The following is a 23,144-nucleotide window of genomic DNA, read 5'->3' on the forward strand; positions in this document are numbered from 1 at the left end:
AAAATAAGGCAAGCTGTCAAACAACTTCATTAAGCATATTTAGTAAATGAGACTTTAGAGACGGGCTATGTGATCACCATTTCAGTATAGTTCGGTTGACTGTTGTAATTTCATTTTGGATTAAGAATATGGAATCACAGATATCATCAGCTGTTTCGAAGATAGTATTGAATGGTCTCCTTTAGATACGCTCAAAATATATTTATTCGCTAGCACTAGAATATATTCTTTTTTATTGCTGTATAAAAATAAATTATGAGATAAATAAAATAGCACTTGAAAGCATACTTTTTCTCCTCCTCCGACGCCGTCGAAAAGGTAGGATTATTTGAATGTTTATATTTTTCTTTACTAAATAACGAAGCGTACAGAATGAGGTTGTTATTTATAGAAATTCCCCCATCGGTTTGATGACAAGCTCGTGAATCTGTAAGGATTAATTACAACATTATTCTTTCCTGGTTTGGGGGTTTGGCGTTAAATTCGTTACTTACTTGAACATGATCAGGTGTAGTGATTGCGTATAGAAGTGCTTCTGCCACATCCTCTGGTTTAAGTTTTGGCATGTATTTGACGATTTCATTTTCGTTGGTTGTATGACTTGCTACAAGATCACCTTCCACCAATCCTGGACTGATACTCTGGAATGAACGATTTATACAGGAAACATATAAAAACCAACAGTCCATTCCACATACCGACACTTTGATATGGCTATCCAGATAAATTAGCTCTTGGCGAATACATTCGGTAATTGCGGTGACAGCATACTTCGAAGCCGGATACATTCCATTCAGTGGCCTCGTTCCAGGGACGGCTTGATGGACCTTGTGGCCGAATATACTGTTTACGTTGATGATGTGTCCGTGAACATCTCGCGCCTTCATGGACTTGACTGCTTCTCGAGTGCACAAGCACAGACCAATAATATTAGTTTCCATCGTGGTATATAAATCTTTGGTATTATTTTTCTCCGTCAACAGGCATTTAGTGATCACTCCGGCGTTATTTACCAGCAAATCGACTCCACCATAGGTGCCTTCAATCCAACCGAAGGCATGCTTCACGTCCTCCTCCATGGTAATGTCACATTCAACGCAGTTCAGATTGCCAGCCACATCAAACAGGCTAGCGCGTAGTTTCTCAACTTTATCTCGTCTTCGGGCCAATGCACAAACTATCATTCCAGCTTTGACCAGTTCCTTAGCGATCGCCCCACCGATTGCACCACTGGCTCCTGTGACAACCGCAACTTTTCCTTCCCATCGCTTCATTTTTTCATTTGTACTCATCTTTGATTATCTGGGAATGGAAAATATAATGAAATGGGATTAGTTTTACAATTTGAAGGCAAGTATATTCATTCTCATCTCGATCTGCATATTTTTTCTTCTTCTTCAGTATGGGGAAAATGTGTTGAAGTCTTGAATGCTGTGAAGGTGATAAGGTTACTTATCGGATTGTTGAATATTTATATATTCAATATCGGCATTGATTTCGGTATACTTGAGTATCGCTAATGAAAGCTAACCAACACCGGAGTTCTGCAGCAATTGCTGGAATTCGCTGCTCCGACTTCAAAACGGAACCAAAAGACAATCCGTTGATTCTATTGAGTTGTGTCCTGAAGACTATCCAAAGCACTTAGAACAAGGTAAGCATGATTAACACCTTCGCGGTTTTCCTGTTGACCTACAGTTTTGGAGTATTCAAAATGAACCTCGAAGATCTTGAGAGGTTCCAAAATAATTTTAGCACATGTTTTGGCATTCCGATTTATTACATTAAAGGAGCCAAGAAATAACAGAAAATGCACTACTCCCCAATACTTGTATATCATTTTATATAAGCTAGAGCAATATAAGATCAATATGACCGAGCGAAACAGGAGATACATTGCAAATAAGCACGTATGAAAACTTTTCGTAAAATTTGCCGAATACACGGCCCAGACCGAGAAAAATATAGATTCTCGTTTATGCTTTTCTTTTTACTCTTAGAAAACACTTCTCAACTTCTTCTTATAATGAGGTGTAATATTGGGTTGGGGAAAAAGAAATGTCGTATTTCTGATCGAAATTTAACACTTTATTTAACATACTTAAAATTATCCAATTTAAGTCAAATATGCGCCGTTTTGTTCGCAAACTTGTTGCCATTTAGAAAGCAACTTCATTATCCCCCCCCCCTTATAAAACCCCCCCTCCTTATTTGCAAAAAAACTCAGATAGCCAGTTTTCTGAGCCTTAATGAAACTTTGCCCTCTTATGGTAAGAATTTAAACATTTCTCGTCGTCGATTATTTCCTCTGGGGACACGTGGAGGACCGTTGATATGGTCATAAGCCACCAAATTTCGAGGAACTTAAAGAAGAAATAACTCGGATTTTCAACAGCATCGAAGTCGTAATGTTTGACTTGTGCATGAAGAATTTTGTTCACCGTTTAAAACGCGTTATTGAAAAAAGGAGTGGTCACATCGAAAATGTCCTAAAATAAATTTTATTTTCGTTTTTTTTAAATAAAAATCGGTTCACTTTTGTAGAAGTCATTAAAATTTGTTGCGTGAGCATTTTATCTGAAAGACCCTGTACAATGTGAGAGTATCATATACCCTCGCAATTTTTATATAGCTATGTGGACTCTATGTGGCAATATGCAAGCTAGAGATATCACAAATTGTGAGTATCAATATGTATTTTAAAAGTGATCACTGCAGGTGCAAGACAAGATCCAGTCGACCCAAATCTACATCTATAAAAATGGATTTCTATGGATATCTATGTCTGTCTGTCTGTCTGTCTGTCTGTCTGTTTGTCTGATTCTTATGGAATCGGAAACTACTGAACCGATCGACATGGAAATTGGTATGTAGGGGTTTTTGGGGTCGGGGAAGGTTCTTATGATACTTCCAGACCCCCTTCTCTAAGAGGGAGCTGCCATACAAATGAAACACAAATTTCTGCATAACCCGAGAATTAATCAAGCAAATGAAACCAAATTTGGCATGTGGAAGTTTGAGGAAGCAATAAATGTTTTTACGGTGGTTAGACACTTCACCCCCCTCTCTAAGGCCCCTCTCCGGCTTCCATACAAATGAAATACAAATTTCTGCATAACTCGAGAATTAATCAAGCAAACGAAACCAAATTTGGCATGTGGATATTTTAGGGAATGACAGATTCAGATTACGTTTTAAAAACCGCTAAGCCAGACTTTTCCAGACATCTGAGTTGTTTGTTTGTTGCCTCAGTCCGTATTTTTCCGTCAGTTCGAAGGTCAATTTTCTGACTTCCGTCTTGGACTTCTCCCTAGGTCGAGGAGATGTCGATACTTACAACGATTCCACTCGAATTTTCTAGTTCCTGCTGCTAACTGAAAACCGTCGGAAGTGGTCCTAGCTGTGATGAAAAATTAGAATTTTTAAGGTGCTGTAGGAGTGTTGCTCTTGGAATGTTGGAATTCAACACAACTGTGTTCACGGAGAACCCTCTCTTAACAGTTTCTTCCATCCGCTGGTTCGTTTATGACTTCCGGTTGCTTTTTCAAACGTAGGTAGTGGCCAATTGTTAAAAAAGGAGGGGACAATAAAATTGTTTTCAAAACAACATGTTCATCTTTCCCATCGGCGTCTTTCGCGACTTGATTAGTATTTTTAAGCATCAATATTTCTGGAGTAAAAGCGAGAAGAATTACCGCTGATTCGATTAAAAGGAAGGGAAGTGATCACGTAACGAAAAATATGTTATTACTTGTTAACAAAAAGAACCTCATTTTCTGCAGACGAAAATTTACATCGAATCGTACTTTGCAAATCATTTTTTTTATTTGACGGCGCCAGTGGTTGTGTGGTTAGCGTAACAGCCTCACAATCCGATCTGCCTGGGTTCAATCCCAGCTGGTGTCGTTGGGATTTTCTGAGGCGAAAAATCTCTGGTTACGTCTTCCTTCGAAAGGGAAGTAAAAGAAGTTGGCCCGGCTCATGAGTTGTTGAGTCTGATAGGTAGGAACAGGTGGAGTCGCCTCCCTGATGTCGGTGATTGGCACTAAAGTGGCGGAAATATGCCGACGTAAAACAAGCGAAGACAATTTTTTTTTTTTTTACAATCTTGTGCACACAGTTAGTGTATTGAATGTTCTTGATATTCTTTATTTCAAGTTTGTACATCCTTCGAAATAAAAATAAAAATGTAATTTATCAATAATAAATGAATATCCGTCTTACCCGTCCTGTCCTTTTTTCCCGACATTACCCTACTTGGAGGTATCCCTCTGTATTGTGAGCTTGAGGTCGCCGAGAAACTCCTTCAATATTCCTCGAATAGACAGACGATATATTGTTCAACCTGACAAAGTCACAGAGGGAATTCCAGCTATTACAGTTATAACAGCTATCACAGCTATTATAACCAGAGATGCGAACCTTCCTGATTTTTCAGGATTTCTCAGACTTTTTGGCACGTTCCCTGACATCCTGACAAACACTCAATTTTGCCTGGTTTTTCAGAATGATCCTGATTTCTCCTGATTTTTATACTTTTTACTTTATCAGAATGAAAATTATTTGATAAAAATATACAAGGATCAAGGTCAAAGTTTTCCTGATTAGAAATGAAAACTGTCATTATAACTCCCCGGTCTGCACATGTATAACGCTTATATTCAATTAGATTCTACTGATAAATATATGTAGCAAACTTTTTTCTATCAATATGTATGATCGTTCTGGATAAACATATCCAGAGTGAAAATTCCGAATTATATCTATCATGCATAAGTATTTCTTTTTTTAAACAGTGCTAGATAATGTCATGAAACCAAAATATTTGACTAATTTGAGAAATAATAACGAGATTAAGTTTGATGAACAATATTACCTCGTATGATGAATATTAGGAAGCAAATGAAAATCGTCATCTCGAATTTCAAAAAATTACTCCTAAAAATATTTATCACCTCGAAAAAACACCCTATGCAAAATTTCAGAATTTCATTTCATTCTTCCCCATCAAATGAATTCCTCAACCTCAATGCATATTGAAGTGACTTCCCCAAAATGAATTCGTTTCTCCCTCTCTCCCATGTATCACATGTATCACGTATGCATGTATCAATGTTTGAGATAATCGTGGTTTGACATATACTGCAGGTGAGCTAGATTTTTTTGTATCGTACACGAAAATGAAGCAAACATATTCGTTATCGTTTTCTGATGAAAAAGTAAATGTGCATGTTATTCCTAATTTTCAGTTTTCACTACTAATATAAACTTAAATAGATACAGCACATAACAACATTGTGAGTTAGGCTAATCAAAGAGCAAAACACCATATATCATAATATTCATGTTGTTTTCCACATATAGTCAGATTGAGTAACGAATGAAAATATACCAGCGTAAGTGTTAATCGTATAAAATCGATTCTCGTTCGAGTCGTCCAATTTTTTCTAATGTGCCACTCAAACCACTCAAAAGAAAAATGAAACGAATGATTCATCATACGAACCACAAGTAGACCCCTTTAATGATTAATAAACACGACCAACGAAGTGTCAATAAATATCTACTAAAAATATCACGTTGAGTGTGCAAAACTCTCTCTGGTTTGTGGTGTGTCGCTGCGGAAGGCGCTTACATCCAGACAGGCAATACCCGGTCAATCATCCTATCAGTCTCATGACACATGCCATGATATTGATGGAAAGATTGATTGTACGTTCACCAACACAGGGTAATTTTACAATGTCGTATAAAAAAGTGCAAGTCGAACTTCACACACTTTTCTCATGAGGACTCTTTTCTTTATTTGAAAAGTGAGTGTATAAATTTGACCAACACTAGGAATTTGTGAGATATTGATTGACCTTTTTATGTGACAACATATTGAAGGATAGACCACGATTATTGAAGATCGCACCAATGGTTCGACTGTTAAGAGATTGGAAAAATGGTTGTAGAGCTGAGCTGTTTCCGTACTCTCGTGAACTGTGATTAATTGTGTAATCAACTTGTACTAACGAAAACCTGTTTGATGATCAGAATTAAATTTTTACTCGGGCAAGACAGACACGAGCAATCATTAAATGTAATGAGACTATAAACAAATAACGCTAATATCTATAAACGTGTGATTTTCAAAATCCAGCGATAGTTTATTGGATGGGAAACTCAAACGATTTCAACAGCAGAAACAAACCATAAAATGCTGTGTGTTAAATTAATGCTCTCGCTGTTAATACTATCTTAACGTAGTCGGAAAATCGCCCAAATTATTTCCTACTGCGCATTGACTAGATGTTTGGATTTGTTGTTCTGTGTGTCGTGGATCACACATCATCAAAAATAATTTAAAACGAAGAAAAATATAAAACATTCTTTCACACAGCGTGCGTGATTTTTCAGCCTTCTTTCGCCGAGCTGCGAATATGCGAATTCCTTCTCGAAATGAAATATTCTCATGTGTAAACTAACAGGAATGCAAGGTAAATGCGTCAGTTTGTAAAAATCAATACATAATCAAAAAAAAAACTCGAGTTCCGTTTCGGCTTCTTTGTGAATAATTGAAAGGCAAGCTGGTGAGCTGAAACTTGACTCTGTTATGTTATACAAAATAAGTTTTTAAGATACTGTCGCAAGGCGACATTAAAAATTGATCAATTCGCGGAAGATGTTAACATAACAACATAGTGGAATGATTTCCTTTGAGAAAAATACGTAGTTCAATTACTATCTGACGACTGTAAGGATTTTCCTAGTCTTGGGGAGCATAATATCCAGTGAAGTTCAACTGAAGATATTGATGCTGGCACCAACATGATGCTGGACTGTAAGGATTTAATTGGCTCATCTGGGAAGTTCGGGCTGATATATATACTTTATAATAAATTCTTTTTTGAGCCCGTTTACAACTTGTGTTACCAACGTAAAAGGTGCGCCATTAACTGTAACAAGTGCTAACAAGAAGAAGCCAAGTCTTACAGATAAGGCGACTACATCAGTGAATGTCATCAGCACGACGACAAGAGCATTGTGATGCTGCAATACCACTTGTCCGTTGGTCCAGGTTCGATCGGTGACCATCTTTCTCTCATCAGAAACATTCGTTTGATTTTTCAATCACGGCATGTGAATATTTTGAATCAAGACTAATGTTTATTTTTCTGTTTCTGTATTATATTAACCTTAAACACCTTCTACTGGTTCGTCACTCGAACCACAGATTTACTTCCATTCCGAAGGAAGAATGTCAGGAGTGAGAATTGAACCGTGAGAGGTACGAACATTCAGCACTACGCTAGATCGCCTCCAAGTCCAATGCCTCTGCGGTATTCTGTGTTGATCTATGTTTCAAATGCTTCCAAACTTAGTAGAGAATCTTTTGTTAAACACGACGACCAAATTAAATTAATTTTGTCAACCACGGGAATTAATCTAGAAATTCACTCTACTCCGTGTTCCATTAAAAGAGACAAGATAACTGATAAAAAACTCCTCCTTTTTTCTTTTTGTTTTCAACCAAGTGTGAATCACGCGAGACATCAAGATTTCCAAATGTCTCAATTCAACATTTCGGTAAACTACTTTCCAACACCCTCAAAATGTATTCTTGGTACAAGGTACAGGTGTTTCACATCAAATTGCATCACGGAAAAAACGTTGTAGAAAATTGCCCATTTGACATTTTTTCTAGAAAACGTGAGTAGAAGTAGTTTAGAGTGTATAGTTCACACTGTATTTTTATCGCTGTCAGTTTTTCCACAATTGGAAAAATGGCGTCACCCGAAAAGCAACTTGATTTCGCGTAAGCACCCGAAAAATCCTCTCTCATCGGGGCATCGGTAAAAAACTCGGAATCGTGCAGTCAACGGTGAGTCGTATAACTAAACGTTACTACGAAACTCTGAGCATCGAACGGAAGGAGAAATGCGGTCAGAATGGATGTTCTATAAGTGATCAGCATCACAAGCGTGTCACGAAAACGTTTAGGTGGAATCCCAATGTTTCGACCAAGAATGTGGCCAATAAGTGAATTCTGTCCAAATCTTTCATTCAGAGAGCCAAGGACCGGGAGGGACTTCATACGTACAAAAGTGCAGAAGGTTCCAAATCGTGATGAACGGCAAAATACGGTGAGAAAAACACGAGCCCGGAAACTAATCTTTTTATCTTAGTTCTTTTCAAAAAAATAATATGGATATTTGTATTGAATTTATAAGTCTGATTTTTAGCCATAATTTGAGCTATATTATCATTGTTCGGCAGAGTTATTATACGATGTTGAAAATATCTACGTAGCGCTAGTAAAATATACATTGTAGTAAAAACACAATGCTTTATTGAGGTGTGATGAAAGTTTAAACAGTTGCATTTTTATGCTTGTTTGCATTGCGCTACGTAAATACCCTTATAACATATTCTTCAGCATACAAAAATGTAAGATTTGTAATGGTAGCATACTGGATAACTGCCAACTAATGAAAACGTAGATTCAAAAACTGGATAACTGCCAACAAATGGAAAGGGGACATTAAACTGACATGAAGCCATGTTTAGAATAATGATAGGTTGTGATAGGTTTCTTAAAGTTAACAAATTAATGTTTCCATTTATATTTATATTCTTTGAACTTTTGTTGTTCATTCGTTTACCAACTCATTGCAGCAAATATTATTTATTCAGTTCAATACCTGTTTCAACAGTTTCAACTGTGGGTTTTTAGATGCTGCTCAAAATTTTCAAAGTCTGATCCTGCGACCTTAGATTTGATGTATTGTTCTGAACATATATTATCCAAAGAGTAAGAAAAAGAGTTCTGGTTTCCTAGTTGATCTGAGTGAATTCAAAAGCAAAACGTAGTTCAAACCAAGTCAAATAGATTTGCCCATTGAGCCATTCAAATGATGTAAAATTCGTTTCGCTGTTTGTTTTCGCATTGAACTTAAAAAAAAAAGAAAAGATTCAGTTCGTAGACTACGTCCAACGACGGATTCCAGTGAGAGCAATCTTGTTGCAGATAAATTCAGAATATTTAATGTTTTGAGGTCCACTATTTGCTGAATAAAGTTAAAACTATTTGTTCTTTAAAAAAATCACAAACAATCGCATCGTAAGTATTTTGTGATCCGCGTCGTTCAACTAGATGAATCTATAAAATGTATCTATCACCTGAAAGTTATTTTCATCAAAGATTCAAACGACAATAACTAAAATGTTTATGGTTTCCTGCTCGGTAGACTCATCAATTTTGGTTGGAAGGTCCGAATTTTCCATTTCCTCGATTAGCTGCTCGTAATTCTATCATTGGTTTGAATCAAGATTGATCGTTTCAAAAACATTAGCCACCACGAATGGGATTTTGTTTTCTATTGCCCAAAAGTCCAAATCAAATGAGATTCATACGTTTTGTCCCTAATGTCTTCAATGTTCGGATTGTCAGCATCCCTAACCTTGTCGGCCTTATTTGTGTAGACCGCAATTGCTGTTCCTAACATGAACTCTATCGATTATTTAATGTTAAGGAAACGCTTTGCGATCCACGCAGATGCTTGGGAAATTAGAAGTTCTCACTACAACGCCATTTGATAACATGAACTATTGGAAGCATTTATTACTATACATTACGCAACCAATGAATGTAAAAAAAAATCATTTCATGATTTTGGGTGATTCCTCGGTTAGATGTCACACAGTATTGAGGTTGAGTGTAACAAATATACAAAAAACTTACTAATGGGTCATATTTTATTGTCTGGAAGTTTGGAAAGGATCGGTCAACTAGGTAATTTTCTCTATTGTTTTTTTTTCGTGCTGCAATTTGAAGTGAGACACCCTTCATTTAAAACAAATAGTGCCTAGTTGGAGAGTGTATACAATCATGAAGGATGCCGTTGAAAGAAAGAAAAGTTTATTTGAAGTTGAGTGACGGTAAAATTGAACAACGAACAGTAAAAATACCATCTTGGGTTAAGGAAGAGTTCAAAGAATTAAGTACGAGGGCTGTCCGATAAGTACTTAGTCTCATCGCCCGATGGTGTCAGTATCACAAGAGAGATTACTTATCGTGTAGTACATTCTCGTAAACGGCTACTGTTAAAATTTCAGCCGAATCGGAATTGCACTACGAACTGCTGCCCCATCCACCGTATTCTCCAGATTTGGCCTCAAACCAGATTTGGTTTCCAAACTTGAAAAAGTCACTAGCCGGGCAGAAATTTGAGTCGAATGAGGAGGTCATCGCCGCCACGGAGGCCTATTTTGCAGACCTCGAGAAAATTGTTTTTTTCAGATGGATTAAAGAGGTTGGAGCATCGGTGTGTATCAAGCTAAAAAAAATATTGAGAAATAAATCACGACTTTTCATAAAAAAATTTTTTTTTTGCAGGCTAAGTACTTATCGGACTACCCTCGTATATGTTAGTTAAACATTCAAGAAGACGTTCATTCAGCTCAGTGTCCTGTAAATCGTAGTGAACCCTTGCACTCCGTACCTTGAGCAACATTCTTAGGAAAGCCGCTAACAATAACTAGCCAAGTAAAGCTAAAGTAAAACTAAACCCGATGTGCCTTTGGGGACCTTGTGAAGAAAAGGCAAGCATCCACTCGAACCCAAATTTTTGGTGCCGAAAACAACAATCGTGGTAGCCGCAAACCCCTTCGCTACGTCCTTCGAGAGTATTTCGGAATACCTTCCATACTGCTAAATAACTGCTCGAGTAAATTAGCGGTTCCGATCATCCTAGTATCATAGTGAAAGCAGCTAACTTTGTTTTCAATCACAAATCTGACAACTGCAAGATTGGTGGAAAATTATCGTGACGCTTCTATACCTAAGTGGTGCGGACTCAATCCACTTCATTTTCAAGTAAATTCACGCATGTTTTCAAGCGATTTCTTGCAATAAATTCTTAGACCACCAGAGATGCCAGATTTACAAATATGTTTGTGAATTTACAGATATATCTGTAAAACACTTTTTATTTTTGTTGTAGACTTTGGATATAACAATATTTCACAGGTTTTTGAAAAATAAAAGGGCTCTATTCATCACATCAAAGATATTTGACTCACCATATGCCATTTTTCCATAGTTTTAATACAGAAAAGTTATTATATTTAGTTATATCAATACACATGACGTTAGACCAGCGATACTCAACCTGCGGCCCGGCAGTCTTTCTGGTTGGCCCATCTGGTGTGTATGAAGTTTGGAACTCATACACATAAGTACTTTTGTCCTGACATCATTGCAGACGAAAGAGAGGATACGGTTATTCACAATTAATGAAAAATTGCTTTCTCTGCAGGTAACGAAAAACCTTGAACGAAAATTGTCTCTGATAATTATTTTTTGTTCTAGATAAGATTGTTTTGCTGAAATGCAAGGAGATTTATTGAAAAATAGTTAAGCTAGGGTCAGGACTTTGTCTTCTAAGTATTAAAACAAAATCGAATAAAAATTTTCATTCTATTCTCAACAATTTACATTCGCTTTCGGGTCTGCTTATGACGAAATATGGGTTACTGTTCGTTATTGTTACCACAGACATGGTTCATGGCCGTGTGGGGATCTAAAACTTGTATAGCCTTGCATGGCGGATGGAAAATATACACTGTATTTTCTTATAAATTTCATCAACGACAAGACTGCAAGCCTTGGTGGATGTCCAATATATCAACGAAGAAATACTGATTTTTGTAAAAATTAACAACGCGTATGTATGTGTATGTATGTATGTGTAGACCATTGAAACATTTAAACACACTTACGACACATAAGTTATTAAGTGGTCCGAAATATAAATTTTTTCCACTTTTTCCCAAAATTGACAAATGAAAATTAATAACTTTTGAATCACTGAATCGATTTAGATGATCGACATATAAAATTGAAAGTATTAACGTAGCCTTTTATTAAAAAATATTTAACATGCGAAAAAAAATTATTATATTTTAGTAATTATTGATCGTAGTCGTTTTTTATTTTTTTTATGACTTTGGACTAGAGGCGCTATATTTTTATATTTTTTCTTGAAAGCTGAGGGTTTTTGCATAACATATCTCGATATCAGAGATGCTATTTTTATGTTTTTTAGATATGATGTTTCAAAGTAATGGTGGTTCGAAAAATCATTTTTCCCCCTTTGTCCAATAACTTTCTGCAAAAAATCATAACATTTGAACTACTGAACTGGTTTTGATGATCGATGTATTAAATTGAAGCCAATAAGCAAAATTTGAAAAAATATCACACTTGCGGGAAGGATTCTAGTAGCATAGTTCTAGTTTAGTCACATATGAATATTGATCGAAGACTTAAAACATGTTAAATTTACAAATTTATAACTTAAAAACGATAATTATAACATCTCTGATATCGAGATATGTTAGGTAAATAATCCTCAGCTTTCCATAAAAAATATAAAAAAAATATAGCGCTCCTATCTTTAAACGAGAAAACTATGAAAAAATAAATCAATCAATAATTACAAAAACAAGAATTCAATTTTTTCGCAAAAGTAACATTTGTCCAAAGAAAAATAGCTCGTAAGCTTCAATTTGATATGTCGATGATATGAGTCGGTCCAATAGTTCAAGAGTTATGTTTTTGTAGTGGGAAAAATGGGGAAAATTTGTTTTTCGAACCATCGATTAGTTATGAAAAATCATATTTCAAAAACGAAAAAAATAGCATCTCTGATATCGAGATATTTTATGTAAAAAATTCTCAGCTTCCAAGAAAAAAATATAAAAAAAACATAGCGCCCCCTAGTCCAAAGCCATGAAAACATTAAAAAATGACTACAATCAATAATTACGAAAATAGGATCCATATTATCTGCAAGTTCAATATTTCTCAATTAAAGCTCATTGGCTTCAATTTGATATGTCGATCATCTAAATCGGTTAAGTGGTTCGAAAGTTATAAATTTTAGAAAGAGGTCTCGCGCGAGCAGTCGTCGAGTGTAGACGCATTTTTTTTCGTTCTTACCCTGCTCAATTTTATTTCGTGTTCTTTTCCATGACTATGGCTACAAAGCGTCCGTGTAGTGAAAAAGTGATGTTTCTAAAACATTCCGAAATCATTTCGGCGACGTTTGGCAATTGTGTCGGTTATAAACGGTTTCATATTAATTTAGAAATTATTTTTGTGCTAGATCGTTTGTTTCGGTTATGGTGGTTGCTGGTGAACTTTTGAGGATGAGGGTGGATGATGCTCCTAATGGCACTAAATGTACGGCTTAGGAGATCAAGGATTCCGGTTAAATTAGTGTGCTTTGAATGTGATGGATTAGATTCTAGCACACGGTGATAATTATTTTCGAATTGTGTGCTCGGTTATTCGAGTTTCATAAGCATGTACGAACGTGTACACTGGGACTCTCTCTCGCCCGCTCTATCTTCCTCGAGTCATGTGTGTGTATATGTAGTAGAAAAGTGAAATGAGAGAAACGCAACTCTCTTAAGTTCAGTGTGGTGCAGTGGTTCTCTCCTAAAGATTACCTACAAGTAGTGGTAGTGGTTTTACGTATGCTAATTTGTTGGTGTGTTGCTATCCCGGAGGAAGAGACAGCATATCACATGCATTGGTGATGTCTTACAACGCTGTCAAGTAAACAGAGACAGAACGTGTTTTGAAAGATAAGTGCCATATGTATATGTGTTTGTATTTCCGTTTGCCTTTGTACTGAGCGCATGCATGCGTTAAAGAGTGAAGTCTATTAAGACTGTTTTGTACTCTCATTCATTTTAGTTTGTGTGTGTGCTTCTTTCCATTCCGACGTTCCGTCATTCACTGCATGTTGTATGGTGACGTGTAGGGCTCCTTTTAGATCTTGCATGACCGTGATGTGTGGTTACGTTTGTTGCGCTCTACGTCACTAATTATTTTAAATTTTTGCCTCCAAGTTCAATAATTCGAATATCTGGATTGTGTTTACAGATAGAATTATGAGTGTGAGATATCTGTCACTAGTTATTTACAGCTCTGGTAGTTTTCTCCAATTCTTTAATTATTTGATTATTTTATTGTTTAAATATTGTATTTATCAATCAATAACAGAACCTATCGCCGGGTCGACCGACTCTAAAAGGGTTCAATTGGTTACCTTATCAGGTTTCTCACTGTTAAATTTCCGCCGTCGCAATTGAAACTTGATACAGGATACGCCCGGAGTAACGGAGTATTCCGCCGGGACGATTGTTTCTAGAGGAGTTCTCTTGGTTACCTTCTCAGGTTTCTCAAAGATAATTCTTCACCGTCGCGCAATAAAGTACACGTACACAATGAATGACGGAACATATTAACGATTGTTTCTAGAACGTCTCTATTATCACATCACTTACATCAGTGAATCCTGATTCATACCTCTGCCCACTAAGAACTATCCCTCCCATGATAATCGCTAGGGAACCAAGCTATAGAGGCGATCCTTCTGGCCTTCGGGCGGCGATTATCGTACTAACAATCCTTCGCTTCCCCTGGTGACTGTAAGGACGTGGCTAGCGTCGTTATTCACTTTTTAAAGCTCGAATCACCGAAACTTGCACAATGAGAATGATTTACTACTCCCAAACATCATTCAGTGTGTTCTTTGTGCAATTTCACTGGTTCAGGTCAATCACGGAGAGCAGCTACGAAGAGTACAGTCTACCCAAGCTCAAGCTCCATTTTATATTTGTATTCATTCTTTAATTCTTCAATTCTTTAATTCATTGATTATTCAATTCTTCTTTCAATTCTTTTATTCTTTGGCTTTAGAATTCTTTCATTCTTTCATCATTCCAAAAGATAACGCGGAGAGTAATTTCGACGAATAGTACGTACGATAAATAATAGAATATAAAGATTTTTTCCGGTTACCCTTTCAGCTTTCTGCAATCCGTCATAGCAATTGGAATTTAGATACAAATTACTTGCGATAAATAATAGAGATATGTATTGTAGATCCTTCTTACTGTAGAGGGGTTTCTTGGTGACCTTCTCAGGTTTCTCATAGATAACCTTCGTTGTCGGGTGTCGAAATCATATATAATCGTATCATATTCATCGTTACAATATTCTAGAAAGTATAGAGTCGTACGTCCGGCAGTGTATTACCTTAAATACCTTCGATTTTTTGAGATTTTTTTCGTCGAGCAGTTTAGAGTTAGCGTTTACAGAATCACATCACTTACCGCAGTGAATCCTGATTTTTCTCAACCATTCCCACTAACAACTATCCCTTCCATGATAAACGCTAGGGAACCACGCTATAGAGGCGACCCTTCTGGCCTTCGGGCGGCGAATATCATACTAACATTCCTTCCCTTACCCTGGTGACTGTAAGGACGTGGCCGGCGTCGTTATTGACCATTTAAAGCTCGAATCACCGAGAACTGCACAACGAGAATGATTTGCTAGTCCCAAGCGTCATTCTGTGTGTTCTGCAGTTTGGTTGGTTCAGGTCAATCACGGAGAGCAACTACGGATTGTACAGTCTACCCAAGCTCAAGCTCAAGCTCAAGCTCGAAAGTTATAAATTTTAGAAAAAAGTCATTTTGGGAAAAAGTGGAAAAAAAATGATTTTTTGGATCACCCTAAAATGGAAATGGGCACCCCAATGAAAAAATAAAAAAAATACGAGTCTAATGTTTTGCGATAAAGAACAATATTACCACTTTTGACGAAGATCTGAGAACAAAATACAATCTTACGTGCATCACGATGTACAAAGTATTCATGAATATGTGAAAATTAACGTTAAAAGACATTTCTATAGATCTGCACACTTTTACAGACTTTTCCACATTTTTAACAGACATTCACATGTTTTTACAGACTTTTTTTAAAAATAATCTGGCATCTCTTCCTTCCACTTTTTATCGAATATTTTCAAATCGCAGGAGTAAACATTTACGTGACTCTGACTTCGTTTGTTTTTATTTCGTTCGGAAAAACGTTATGTCAAAGAGAGGGGACATTAAAAAGGCGTAGCTCAGTGAAAGGCTGAGATGCTCTTTCAGAGATACAATGGTTAATCAAACAATTGTCGGAAAAATGTAGTTCGTTCATTTTGTTATTTTAATTTTTTTTGCCCCTGACAACAATACCTCTTTTATAGTGTTGATTATCATAAGAAAAATAACACTCCTGATCGTTGGATCTCTTTTGACATTTCAATTGGATCTTTTTTGACAGCCGTTTTGATTCAGTTCGCACTACCTAGTTCTATACTATGCTGCACGAGTGAACTATTTGGAAGGTGGCAACATACCATCAGAACCATCCAAATTGAACTTTTTTTAATGTGAGCTTTAGTAAAACTCAGACGTCTTCCGATGTGAGATGATGTAAGATTAGGAGCTTTAAGCTTTTAAACGCTCTTTATGTAAGGACTTTTTACCAAAACTTGACGAATTGTCTCCCGAGAAACATTTAAATTAAAATATTGCTTTATTTGCATAAGCGATTTTGAGGTATTCGAAGCTGTTCTAACTATTTCCCGCTTATCCCGGTCAGAGAACTTCGATTTACGTGAACTCTCTTCTTTTTACCGTATCCTTGAGAACTTGCAATACAATATTTTCAATATATATAACAATATTTTCTTGGTGAAATGCATCGATTTGTCTTTCTTCTCTCTCCGTGAGCTAATTTTCCTTCGACATCTTCCAGATTTATTGATCGAGACAACTAAAACTACGGAAAGTGTAACTGGTCTTATACAAACTTGACACTTGAAAAATACAAAAGCATTTGTTTACGCTCAGCGCTTGCACACTCACATATGAAAATCATGTAGTGTGTGGTAGTCACCAATACCAATATACCAGAATATAAATTGAAGCATTGTTTGTTTATAACGACAGCAAGATCCCCTAGTCTTATAGAAGATGGACAGAGTGTATGTGCTACGTCACTACCTTGTATCACAAATTAATTTTCCTCGTTCTTGAGAGCATGGTCACGCTCTACTCTACTCGATCCCACGTTCTGAACATCACATCTGGAGTACCACAGGGTAGCGTTCTCAGAAGGCTTGAAAGTATATCGCACCATCGTTTCTACTTCAGATTGTGATGCGCTCCAGGCAGATGTCATGACTATGTTGTAGTGAAAACGAAATGTGCGTCAACATCAATAAGTGCAAAAAAATTTCCGTCAACCGTTGCAATAGTTCTGTTATTCATGAATACTTCATGAAAATATCAGAACTGGAACGTGTATTGTTCATATACGACCCTGAAGTTACTATTGATTCCAAACCCAGATTCGTTATGACCGCGAAAGATTTCTCCGTACTGGGCTACACACGACTTAACGCATCTGAGTTCATAGATATCCGTGTCATCTTCAATCATCTCCGATAGCCAGCATTGCTTCATGAAATATCTCCTTCAGTCACCGTTACAACCTTGCTTATCGCGATTTCTTTACGGAAGCGGACTTGCTTGACCGGGTCAAATCCATCTGCGATCTGGGAGTGTTCACAGACGCCAAACTCAGTTTCATCGAACACGTAGGAATCACGACCGCCAAAGTTTTCTCTACTCTTGGATTTATCAGTGCCTAAAATATCCACGTTCACGACACTGAAATACGGCGAATTTCAGTCTGCCTTGTAGTGATAACCTACTGCTCAAGCGAGAGTCGATAAATATGAAACACTGTCAATGAACACCAGTGGAATGAACATCAACATCAGCTTACCATGAAGTTCAATTCTCAGTTGCATGCATCTTCATTTTCGTCATGATATTCGTAACGTAGAAATTGAAGATCACTGCGTGTTAGTGGAAATCAAAGCATAAAATTCAACGTCAACCAATTGAAAGTGAAATCGATTAATGGTAATGGCCATTCATCACACATTCTTGTTTTTGGCGACTTTAATAATTCTTGCTTGCACCGTAGTTGCCATAGGTGTCTTGTAGTACAATTTTATATTGCAGTTGAACGTCTTGAAGGTAGTTTCGATCGCTTACAAACTTAGAATTGAAGAAGCGACAAAGAGCTTTCGTAAGAATGTAGCTCAAGATTTCGAGTGCGGGAGTCCACCACTGTTTACTGGACACTGAGTTGAATGAATGTCTTCTTGAATGCTCAACAAATATACATAGTAGAATCCCGATTATCCACGGAATAGTCTGGCATTGAGTGATCATAAAATCCCAAAGTTGAGGCACAAAAGTGATCGATCGAGAATATAAAGGTTGGGCATCGAAAAAATGGAAATAATTAGAACGCTGTCATTAAGTTTGTTTAATTTTTTTGTTTAAAATTTTACTGAACCATACTAATATTGTATAGAATTACAGTAGGTATTGGATTTGATGATAAGTTAGTTTGTTTACATCGTGGTCTATACGCTTGTGAGTCAGCAAAACTTTTGAAATGACCACGGTGTATGGATGTTCTGAAACGGTTACGGAAAATTCTAACTTTACCCGGAAACCCAGAAGTGGCAGACCGGCAAAGCCAGCGGATCCTGAAACACATGTGAAAGTAGTGGGGCTTTTCAAGCAAATCCCGAAGCTACCATCGTGGTAAGAGGCAGAAAAGGCAACTGTTACGCATTTCCACATTCAAAAAACGATAAAGAGGGCTGGATTGATTCGTTTTAAGTTTTAGATTGTGCCGAATCGGAATGTACCACCAAATTTTGAGGTAAAGAAGCGCTCGAGGAAACTGTATGAGAATTTGTTAACAAAATATGATTGCGTGGTTTTAGACTGAACAACCGGAAGAGTACCTTCGATGCAAATAATGAAGAAAAACGATGGAGCTGCAATTAAACTGAAATTTGGCAGCCAAACAAGTGGGAACAAGGCACGTGCAAAAGATAATGGACCATGTACGAAGAAAAGTTCAAGCAATGGCCTATGGTACGAAGGAAGACTTAAACAATGGTCTGACAACAATCATAATACCTAGTAATGCATACCTGTAAGATTGAACTATGGAAAATGAAACACATTTTTGAAAGCATAACGAATCGTATTTATAGGTAACCAAAAAAGAATGCTAGTAGCTTTTTTTTTATCTGTATTATAGTGATTTTCAACTCATTTGGCTGGTTCGTCACTTTTACTTCCATTTTTGGAAGAATGTCGGGAGTGAGAATTGAACTCGTGACCTTCAGCGTGAGAGGCATGGATGTTACCACTACGCCAGATCGCCTCCACATGCTAGTAGCTATTCAATGTATGTTGCGTAAGCTAGGCTCTTGCTTTTATAAATACGAATCACACCTGGTATTACGATTTAAAAAAAACTAACTTCTGAACCTGTGCCTAAATGGTTTGTTGAATTGAATCAGTAAATTATATTGTTCAATAAAGTTTATGGAATATAGGAAAACATTCTTCTTATAGTTTATTCAAAAAAAAAAGGACATAATTGTCCGGTAGATTAATATCTGGAAATGTTTTTCTATCAACTTTGAAGATCATCAAAGTCGATCTCTTGCAATTCATCAAAAGTATGATTCGTAAATTAAATTGGAACATTTGATCATAATCGACGACAAACCGAATTTGTTTGTAGCATAAATGTTTGATCCAAACCATTGATAGGATGGCAAGACAAAGCGTTTGTGTGGCATTGAAGAGAAGAATTTACCGAACGGTCATATTTGATGGTTTATGTAAGACTATTCCAGAATGTTACAATCACTTCACAGTTAGTACAAAATTTTGCAGTTGTCGTAATTATTTCAAAAGAATCTCTGTCATCAGTGATCTCCACTGACTTTCAACACTATGGTCATTTGTGATCCTTTCGGATCATTCTAGGACCGTGATTTGCGATACAGCGTAAAAAACAAAACCAAATCCATAACAACCCTGTTTCTACCTAAATATTATCGCATGTCAGGAATTTAAGTTTGATACAAGAAATAGTAAACAATCATCAACTGTTATCGAACGGACATAACACGGCAAACGAGCAAGAAAACGAACCTTTGGTTTATTGTACGTTATAAAAACACACCGAACTCAATTAATCATTCATGATATATTTTATTAGATTAGGTAGTTAATGTAGGGAAAAAAATAATAAATTCGCGTCCAATAATGAAACGCACTTTCGACGAAGTCTATGATAATAGAGGTGAAAAATACTGCTTTAGTAGGAAATTACTGTTCGCATTCTTTTAAGTTTGTTTTATTCGATTGCAACGGGGTTCGATCGAAATTTATTTCAGAGAACCAAATTTATTTCAGAAATTTATTTCAGAGTTTCTGAAATTCTAATGTTATCTTCAATATTGACTGGTTTTTAGACCATTGAACGCGACGTAAATCCATTTAGTTTCACACTTAGAGATAAATATTCTGAACACTAAGTAAGTTTGCTCGGATTTGTGGCTTCAAATCGGCTCCAATCGACTCGGTAGAGAAACAAAAAAAACTAAATTTCAGAACACTCAAATGATTTTTTCCAACTAAATTTTCATAAAGTAATGTGAAAATGTTTTGAAGTATGGCAATAGAAATGTCGTAAAGTGTAGCAATAGACAACATTTATTCGCATGAAGACAAAGAATCCTTATGAGTCAGAGTTTTCAAGGTACTTTTCTTTATCACTGTTTACTGTAAATTTCACTAACTGAGGAAAAATACACTGCATTGTGTAATATATTTGTTTCATTTCAACGATCTATGTCTATACTGTTTATCGACTTTTATGCACGAAAATATAACTTTATCATTTCATAAGAAAGGATAATTGATAACTCCAGACTGATGAAATTCAAGATGTATAGTGTTACTTCAACGGATTCAAATCGCACCACAAAAATAGAAAAATTAACGCACTGTAGAGTATATTTGGGTACAATTCTATCCACTATGTTTGTTATTCATTCTCGAATCATTTGCAGTTGTATGATGCATAAATTATTCACTCTAGTTGCACAACACAATTGTCCGAATCCTTTTACATTAATTGTCAAAATATGCTGCATTTATCATTAAGCTGTATTTGGCAGCATTCCACGAAATTAACGACACTCTTCGGTTGGAATTGATGGTTGCTCTTAAAAAGCTTTCAGTTTCACTTTCATTGCTTAACTCACATTTTACTTTGGAAATATTTACGACGAAGCGACACCGTCGGATTAAACGGATTGCGATTACGACGCTGCTCGACACCAACCTCACGACACGACCAAGACTAACTCTGCGCGAAATGATCCTGGTGAACCCAACCCGGCGCTATTTATACAAGAATGCCACACGCAACCCGTTTCGTTCATCCTAGCTTGGATCCGAATTGAATCTGGTCGAAAAACAAGTACTAATTGGGTGGAAGCTGGGTGGGGGCGGGCTTGTTGTTTAGATGCGGTGATTTCGTGAATTTGGCACGGGAAAAGAAAGAGACAGGTACTACGAGAGTGAGAATGGCACACTCGCAAAAAGATAAGCGAATGTTTTCCTCCCGAAACCCAGTTTTGAAGAAACGGAGCAGTTGGTCACATATCATGAGTGGCCTCATACAATCAAATTGGGCCTCAAAGAAAAGCATTCTCAATATGACATTTAAATGCTCTTAAGGTGGAAATGATACCATAAGCTTATTCAGCGGCAAATCTTTAATGTTATTCATTACACATTATATGTAAACACAATCTCTTCTAATAGTGCTTCCTGTTCTGTTTGTAAAGAGACATTTATTTCACACACAATTAATTGATGAAAACGTGCAGACATTTCTCGATGTATGCGGAGGAAAAGTGACGATTGAGCATGTCCGCGTTCCGCGCAGCCAACGGAAATATTCTTTGGTAGTAGGATTTTCAAGGAAAGCTAACATCGAGTGTTTATTTACACATCATGTCAAATACCACGCTGAATGTAATGTTTCAGTTTATTTGGAAATATACGTACATTTATTAAGTGCTCACCATTTATTTTGGACGTATGCAATTTATATCGTACAGTTAGAGACTCTCTTTCGGTACTTTGATTTGCTCGCCGCCAAATTTGATATTGAATTCTTCTCCGTCTAACACAAAATCTTAGCGGTGGTGGAATCTCTCGTCGCGACCATTATGTCAACAGGGAGGAACGGTTATAAAATAATAGGGGAAATCCGGGAAAAGCCGACACCATGGGTAAAACCGACACCCCCTGACATTTTCAGTTAGAAGCATTTTTCTGAAAATTTTCCGATGTCCCCGGTACACACTTATCATTTCTTACGTTTCGAGTCACCCCACAGCTGCGGAAGTCGCTTTGTTGTCAAAATAAGCAACAAAACAGAATCGGTTAGTAAACAGGAGACAGTCCATGTAAAATTTCGCTCGTGAAATTTGAGTGTTCAAGTCGAAAAATTTTGGAAAATTCGATACTTCTATGAGCTTAATTCATCGTAGATAATTGTCCAGTATAGTTTGTGAGACGGTAGGTGGTGTTGTTGCTCATCAATGCTCGAAAACATTGTTTTGAAATTTCGAGTCCATTTGGGGTAACACCGACCCCTTCAGCCAGGATAAAACAGCTGTTTTGTATTCTATCAAAATTCGAGTTCTACTCAAAAAATTATCAACAGATACTGTGTTCATAAACAGTGGAAGAGAGGTTCTGTAATGATTTGAAGTCGAAGACACATGGTAGAGCTTGGGAATATGTTGAAATCCTTAGGGTGTCGGTTTTACCCTGATTTCCCCTATACAGATTTCGTTCGGCGAACATATCAATGGTTCGTAAGTATTTTTGAGAGGACGCGTCAATTTTTGGGGACAGTATGGCGTATGTCATCATTATTGTTCATGAATTTGAAGGTTGTCATATCAAGCAACAATTCAAATTTTTTAGTAATGCAAGATAAAATATTGTTTTAGAGAAATTCAAACAGTGTTTTTAAATTTATGTAGTTGCCTATACTGAGTTACTTTTAATAGTGAGTGCCTAATCAAAATGCGTAGTTTTATTTTATCATCATTCGATGTTTGTTTTTCATCTATCATCAGTTGCTGAGTACCAACATTGTGAACTATCTCTATATATATAAAAATGTTCTGTTCGTATGTATACGCGTCAAAATCTCGAAAAGTACGGAACTGATTGAGCTCAAAGCTGGTCACAATATACAACCCAATGAGTGTTGTTACGGCATAAAAAATTGGAAAATTGGAATAAAAATGATTTTATATATGACC

The 23,144-nt window shown here is 36.6% G+C and overlaps 1 protein-coding gene across 1 annotated transcript; it reads right to left on the reverse strand.

The window, feature by feature from the left end:
• Nucleotides 1-186: 186 nt before the first annotated feature.
• LOC129770099 (farnesol dehydrogenase-like) lies at nucleotides 187-21,179 on the reverse strand. The gene is made up of 4 exons (XM_055772727.1): nucleotides 21,060-21,179; nucleotides 699-1,302; nucleotides 495-641; nucleotides 187-427 (listed from the first exon to the last, which is right to left on the reverse strand). The coding sequence occupies exons 2-4, from the start codon at nucleotides 1,290-1,292 to the stop codon at nucleotides 386-388; spliced, it is 783 nt and encodes a 260-aa protein (XP_055628702.1). The 5' UTR covers nucleotides 1,293-1,302; nucleotides 21,060-21,179; the 3' UTR covers nucleotides 187-385.
• Between the last annotated feature and the right edge of the window lie 1,965 nt (nucleotides 21,180-23,144).

Source organism: Toxorhynchites rutilus, chromosome 2 (genome assembly GCF_029784135.1).
Source record: "Toxorhynchites rutilus septentrionalis strain SRP chromosome 2, ASM2978413v1, whole genome shotgun sequence".
Lineage (NCBI taxonomy): Eukaryota > Metazoa > Arthropoda > Insecta > Diptera > Culicidae > Toxorhynchites > Toxorhynchites rutilus.

What these genes read in the sequence shown, in the direction of transcription:
- LOC129770099 (XM_055772727.1), bottom strand. Translation starts at nt 1,292, where the DNA reads ATGAGTACAAATGAAAAAATGAAGCGATGGGAAGGAAAAGTTGCGGTT. An exon ending in ATAGCCATATCAAAGTGTCG is followed by an intron (nt 642 to 698) that starts GTATGTGGAATG and finishes CGTTCATTCCAG; the next exon opens with AGTATCAGTCCAGGATTGGT. An exon ending in CTACACCTGATCATGTTCAA is followed by an intron (nt 428 to 494) that starts GTAAGTAACGAA and finishes TAATCCTTACAG; the next exon opens with ATTCACGAGCTTGTCATCAA.